At 39.3% G+C, this 7,097-nt stretch overlaps 1 protein-coding gene across 1 annotated transcript; it reads left to right on the top strand.

Annotated features, from left to right (window-relative positions):
- The first annotated feature begins 225 nt into the window (after positions 1–225).
- LOC139464791 (uncharacterized) lies at positions 226–6,240 on the top strand. The gene is made up of 3 exons (XM_071246300.1): positions 226–558; positions 3,524–3,707; positions 5,615–6,240. Exons 1-3 carry the CDS (start codon positions 226–228, stop codon positions 6,238–6,240), a joined length of 1,143 nt encoding a protein of 380 aa, XP_071102401.1.
- Positions 6,241–7,097: the final 857 nt, after the last annotated feature.

The following is a 7,097-nucleotide window of genomic DNA, read 5'->3' as shown; positions in this document are numbered from 1 at the left end:
TGTTTGATTAAGTTGTATTGCTATTGGTGTATGCTGACAAATGTAATTCTGGCTCTAAAAGTTTCCAAAGCTGTGACTCACTGGATATCTAATATTGGGACACAATCTGGTGAACTTTTGGTTTTCGTCTGAAATACCCGAGATTAAAGACTTCTGGTGTTAATTCCATCAGACACAATCAGGCAGTGGAATAAAGAAGTACGAATTGATTCTACAGTTCAAGACATGTTTGCGGCACCACTTTGCGATCTGTTAATGGCTCTCCTGCTGGCGGCGCCGATATCTGCTAACCTGTCCGCCATATCTTTGACTAGCATAACTGACAACCCTGACCTCGCCTTTGCCTGGAAAGTCATGGAGGCTCACGCGCTTTCATCCAGAGTGCTCTGCGCATCAATGTGTGAGCGAAAAGCTTGGTGTGTGGCAGTTGCTCTCTGCCAACAGAGTAGCCCCCCTTTGGTGGCCTGTGGCCTTGTCACCGTCAACGTCACACTCAACGCCATGCACAGTAATGATTTGTCACACTGTCGCGTTCATTACTCCAAGAAACGTCTCGAGGTAATCTTTCTAATATTACAAGTATTGCCACTGTTTATGTCTGTAATCGACATTATTTTATGTTAGAAGGTTACTGAAAAAGTCTCGAGGTAACCTTTCATATATTCTAGTATTGCCATTGTTTTATGTCTGGCATCATTATTTATTATAGATCTACCTCAGCCTTCAGCATCGCCTGCAGAGGGTCTCTGTGGCAAGGCCGTTTAAGGTGCCACGTTTAGATTTGTAGAGTTGCGTGCCCTATGTGTACCAGAATAACACGACTGCGTGTTCGAATCCCAGATTCGCACTCATTCAATCTCATTAAAATCAGATCTTAGTTGTCGCTACCGCTAAACAAAGATCTGAGGACATCCCATTACGGGTCACGTCAGACCGGCCTTGCGCGAACTTTGACCGACCAATGGAATGACCAATCAGAAGGCAGCTTTCTCGTGCTTTACGGCACAAATTTCAAACTGGCGACTACGCTTCGAAACATATTTTGACAAATTCTCGATTACAAATTTGAAACCTGAACAAAAAAACATTTTGGAATGGCTAATAGATGGTCCCTCGTTCGGAATACCCCATGTTAAAGTTTTCGAGATTGCATGATTAGAAATCACATTCCGACTGTCACTTTTATAATCTAGTAAGCGACGCACTGATTGGTCGGATGAAAGGTCGTTCTGACGTGACCCCTAATGTCTTCAGATCTTTGTTTAGCCCTTATCTAACAGGCCCATTACCATTCTGAGCTGTTTAGGAAAGTTATTCACTTGTCTTTTGAATTCCAGATTAAATAGTTACTTAGAATCAAATGAAATCACAGGCTGGCTATCGAGAAAATATGTCAACACTTGATAATATATTCGTCTTGACATGCTAAATCAGTATTTCAAAAAATCAAAACGAAAACTTTTTTGTGCTTTTATTGATTTCACAAAAGCGTTCAACGATATTTGGAGATTAGGCCTATGGTACAAGATGTTATCATACAACATAGAGGGGAGATTCCTCAAGTTAGTGAAAAACATGTACAGTAATATAAAATCTTGCGTCATGGTTGATAACCAAGTTTCTAACTTCTTTTATAGTTATTCCGGGGTTCGACAAGGAGAAAATCTTTCTCCATTATTATTTTCGATTTTTCTCAATTATTTAGATGTATATCTTGAGAGCAAAGTTTGTAGGGGCGTTGACATCAATTGTGTTCATGATGATTATGTGTATATGTGTATTCAATTCTTTATTTTGTTGTACGCAGATGATGCGATACTTTTAAATGAATCCCATAAAGATCTCCCAAATTCTCTTGATATGTTCAAAAAATACTGCGATGTGTGGAAACTCAATGTTAACATTGCCAAAACTAAGATTATTATATTTGGAGGAGGCGTAGGTAAAAAATCTAAATTATCTTTTCAATTTGATTCTAAACCAATTGAAATTGTAGATAATTATACGTATCTAGGTATCAACTTTCATCGCAATAGGAGATTTAATTCCGCAATAAACGATTTACTGTCCAGCTCTAAAAAGGCCATGTTTGCACTACTGAACAAATCAAGAAACCTCAATCTAGCACTTGATACTGTAATCCAATTGTTTAATATCGTAATACTACCTATAGCCTTGTATGGATGTGAAATATGGGGTTGTGAAAATGTTATAAACGTTGAAAAATTTCACCTTAAATTTCTAAAGTTTGCTACTGGGTTGCGATCATCAACTCCTAATCTTATGGTTTACGGTGAACTTGGACGTTTTCCTGTGAACATTACAATTGCTAAAAGAATGATCTCATTTTGGTATGATTTAGAAACCATATCTTCTCCTTTCAAGTTGTCATCACGCATCCTTAAACTGTTCAAATTAGATCACACCCTCAATATTAGTAATAGTAACGTATGGATATCTCACATAAAAAGTATTTTAAACAGTTGTGGCTTGACCTATGTATTTGATAATCCTGGTTGCTTTTGTAAACAGTGGCTTGTCTCTATGGTAGAAACAGAACTTAAAGATCATTTTATACAACAATGGGGGGATGATATAGATAAAAGTTCAAAAGGTTATTACTATAAAGTGTTCAAAGATCTACCGTCGTTTGAAAAATACCTCCTGCTACCTGAATATTTCTCTGGACCTATTATGTCATTTCGGACATACCCAGAATCAATAGAAATTGTAACCTATGTAGCTCATCGGCGATAGCCGACGAGTTTCATTATTTATTTAAATACTCCTTTTTTGATATCATGAGATCGCATTATATTCCAATTTATTTTTGTAAATGGCCGAATTTCGCAAAGTTCAAAGTTTTGTTTACCTCAAATAATTGCTTAATCGTGAAAACTATCTCCAGATTTATAAGAATTATTAATAATGCTGTCAGAAGAGTACAACACTACAATCTACAACTTACCAAGTGATCACTACAATTTATTGTTTATGTCATAACTTTATTTGTATTGTTCCTGTACCACCTATGGTGGTTTGTTGGAATAAAACATTGATTGATTGATTGATTGATTGGTAGCGAGAACTAAGATCTGATTTTAATGAGATTCGCCCTCATTATAACAATGAGCTTGTAAACACCATTCGTTTGCTCGTGGGTTTCAACAAAGTTGGAGCTCCTTTGAAGATCTGGGTTCGAATTGGTCTTTAGACAACCCACTCTTGTCGAAATAGGCACTGACATGGTTCATGCATGTCATCGTTTACCAATTGATTAGATCGATGATTTTGATATCAATCACTGGATTGTCTGGCCCAGGATCGATTATTTAAAGACCGACGTCATATAGCTGGAATATTACTGAGTGCGGCGTTAAACAACAGACAAAACAAAAGAAAAAAACCCAACAAATTTGTCTCCAATTATGTACTCACTCACATGTTTGTTTGTGGTTCAACGCCGCACTCAGCAACATTCCAGCTATCATTCACATGTAGTATTGCCAACACGTGGTTTCAGAATCTGGTGTCTTGTGGGGCCCGTCACTCCCCCGATCTTGCTTTGAGCCCGTGCAGCGCGACAACCACAACTACCACCACGCCATCACCAGCGTCGGGCACAACGGAGTGTGTGACTGATCTGGGCGGTGGATGTGACTGCCCCGCGGGTGCAACCAACATCAACTGCACTACTTTCATCTCAGGTATAACAGAACACAGTGTATTCTTTTAAACCATGATTTGTTTGTCTTTGGTCGGTGCATTTACCTACAGAATTAGGAAATGTCGCCATTCAAATGTAAGGAAATGTAATATATCACAGATAACGTTGAAACAATGAATTACGTATAAAACGCTCGGTTCCAAATTAAACTAAGGCATATATCATCGAGTTCATGGTATCACTGCGAGTTTAAAGGTTATAAAACGTATTTTCCATGAAATAGATTTTTTAACTATGAAACCGTGAAACAGTTGTATCTATATCTTACGGAGGCCTAATGGTGCCACTTTGGGAGCATAAATTTATTTATTTTAAAACGAAATTTCTCGCTTTTTCAATTATTTGTGTATTTTTTCTAAATTTCGGGGTTTATTTTGTTTCTTTTCTCGTAATTTCTATTATTTTCTCGTTATTTCAAGTTTATTTTGAAAAACTGAAATTAAGAAGAAATATTTGAAGTAACGAGATTTCGAGAAAGACGTTCAAGTAACGAGAAAGATAATCGAATTAACGAGAAAAAAATCAAAATATATTATTATTGAAATAACGAGAAAATTTCCGAAATTACGAGAAAGTATAAAAAGTACCGAGATAAAAAAAAATCAGATTCTCTCGTGAAATAACGAGAGACCAATCGAGGCTACTAGAAAAAAAAAATCGAAATTTCAAAGCCCGGAAATCTGAAAACATACACTGTTTATCGACATTTTAAATACAAAGGTTATCCGTGCTTCCGTGATAATTGAACACGCCTGTTGTGATACATATGGGTCAAACCCAATAATCAATTCAAATTAAGGTGGTATTCATTTCAATCTTTTTTCTTTTCTTTTTTTTTCTTATTTTAGAATACTCTAGTGCAGGTAACCGTCAGATTTTGTTGACATGCGGTCACTATGTTGGAACTATATTTTCAAACAGTTGTGGTGTACAATTTAAAAAAATATATATTTAGGATTAAAAATTGTAAATAAGTAACGAGGTATATATATGACTAACGAAAATTACGCACAGATGAACAGGTAATACGCAAAAAATGTGCATCCGCGAACGTGTTTCGGCGGAAGCCTGTTTACTGTGTAGGGATAAGATGCCCCGTTTCCTCCACTGACAACCGAGTCTTTTTAGCGGTTACAGAATGGAGCGAGGTTGGCGCCGCGCCGATCTGAAAACGGCTCCTGGTTCACGAGTACTCATAAATGACAGGGTATTAAATAATTTGTTGCTTGATTCTGCTACAGAAACGTGTGGTAGGAAACGTAGATCATAGGAAGAAGCAAGGAAGGCATAAGCTAGGCTAGTGACGCGATAAGGGTGTGTCGTGTCGGCTTTTGAACCATTTCTCGGCAAATGTATGGAGTGAAAATGGCTTGGGTGGATGTTCCACGACCTATAGCCAATACATTCAAAACTAAACCTCTTCATCTTAAAACTCCAATAGATATGATTAATATATATATATATATATATATATATATATATCGTTAGGATCTCATGGATGTGTTTAAACTTGTTTTGTAACTTTTTTAAAACAAGCTGAAGTAAAACATCTAACTTCTTATCAAATCAAATTTCAGTCTTTTTCACGTAACCCCACATTTTCAAACGTGAGTTCCTCAAAATCAGGTTTGTGTGGGTTATCACTATTTTCCCCGAGGTATTGAATTAAGCGAAGGCATGCCAAACGTTATGACGTCATCATCCCTGATCAGTCCTGCCAACGGACGTTTTACGGTGACGGTGACTGGCCAACCCATTCGTGACCAACTCGTGTTATTCCGGGACAAGCCGAGTCTTCTTGCAGGTTACGGAAAGGGGCGAGTGGTGACGAATGTGGCCAACCATACTACTCGATGTTTTGACAAGTAGTCGGTTCTATGTTTCCAGATTGCCCTTCTTACTGGCGCACAAAGAACACGGGCGGCGTTTACACCTTGCAAGTAGCGGACTACCCTACGCCATTCCAAGTGTACTGCGACTGGGGTTCCATCACCATTCAAAGGAGGAAAGACTGTGACGACGAATTCTTCTTCAGAGATTGGCAAGCGTACAGGGATGGCTTCGGTGACATCAACAGCGAGTGTTTCTGGCTTGGAAACAAGAAGATTAAGGCTATAGTGGACCAAGGTGAATATACGCTTTTCGTGAAACCACGCCAAAGGTCATATGTTTCTTCCAAATATAAGAACTTCCGGCTGAGTTCGGAAGAAGAAGGTTACGCAATGGCATATAGTGCCTTTAGTTCTTCCAGTGGCTGGATGACGGCTGGCTCTAAGGACGGATTTGGCGGTGGTCCATCCAAAACAAGGCTCCAAGGTATGAAGTTCTATACGCATGACAAGGACAACACCGCCGGATGTGCCTCGGACCGGAAGTCAGGTTGGTGGTACAACACCGAATGCGCATTCGGGGATCTGAATCAGGATGAGGCCGCAGAATGGCCAGACAGTGAGAGTGGTGAACTTACTGAATACGACGATGTCTTAATGAATTTGTATGATAATCATTATTGATGAAGTAGTACACCGACTTCCATTTCAGTCTGGATGTACCTGGTATGACGTTGTAGTGTTGTCGGGACTCTTGACGTGAAAACGAAATGGAACGTTGTACCTCTAACAGTACCGGTATCAACAGCGATAAAAATGTATTCCCGTATCTCTGTCATAGTGACTACAATTATGACAGTGTCTCTCCTCACTGGGTGACACTCACGCATCTCAACTGAGAGTTCGTCCTTGTTTTCTGCCTTGGTTCGTGTTATCTGTGAATTTGTTGCAATTGCACTGTCCACCTACCCATCCAACTCACTCACTCACTCTTGATATCTATGGCCTCGTTGTGACCATGAGTTAGACCAAGTCCCCAGCACGCTATGCTTGACGCAAGAGGTAACTACCCAAGCATCCCTACATGTAAATCTCTATCTCCATCCGTAATGTTTTACGTGTACATGTAAACCTATGTGTAATAAAGCTCGGTTACCTGGTTGAGTGTTTTAAATCACTAGATTATCTGGTCCGTTTATATACAGGAGAAGTAAGGGGAAATGGGTTTTAAAATCGCGTGTGTGTGAATTTTATGTGTGGCTGCTTGTACTAGTCCGAACTTATGCTGACGTTGAGCCAACTAATCCTTGTTCTATATCCTTAATGCCAAGCACCAGGCAGGGTAACAACAAATACTATCGTTTTGGTATGACGCGCCAGAAACCTGTGATTGTGGGTTCGAATCCCGGTTCGCCCCAATTATGTTTCTAGGTTTGTCACCACCATACCCGTGCTCGTGGGTTTCACCGAAGTAGTAAACGTCTGAGACCTGCATCACTTCGGGCTTTCCTCCAACATTAAGCTGACACGCCGCGATATAA

Source organism: Haliotis cracherodii, unplaced genomic scaffold (genome assembly GCF_022045235.1).
Source record: "Haliotis cracherodii isolate W230 unplaced genomic scaffold, xgHalCrac1.p SCAF_17, whole genome shotgun sequence".
Taxonomy (NCBI): domain Eukaryota; kingdom Metazoa; phylum Mollusca; class Gastropoda; order Lepetellida; family Haliotidae; genus Haliotis; species Haliotis cracherodii.
The sequence above is the reverse complement of the archived record's forward strand: the minus strand, read 5'-3'. Positions and strand labels throughout refer to the sequence as shown.

Excerpts from the sequence above, each read along its gene's own strand:
- LOC139464791 (XM_071246300.1), top strand. The coding sequence starts at position 226 with ATGTTTGCGGCACCACTTTGCGATCTGTTAATGGCTCTCCTGCTGGCG. Across the intron at positions 559-3,523 it reads ACTCCAAGAAACGTCTCGAG|AATCTGGTGTCTTGTGGGGC; the intron begins GTAATCTTTCTA and ends ACGTGGTTTCAG. Across the intron at positions 3,708-5,614 it reads CTGCACTACTTTCATCTCAG|ATTGCCCTTCTTACTGGCGC; the intron begins GTATAACAGAAC and ends CTATGTTTCCAG.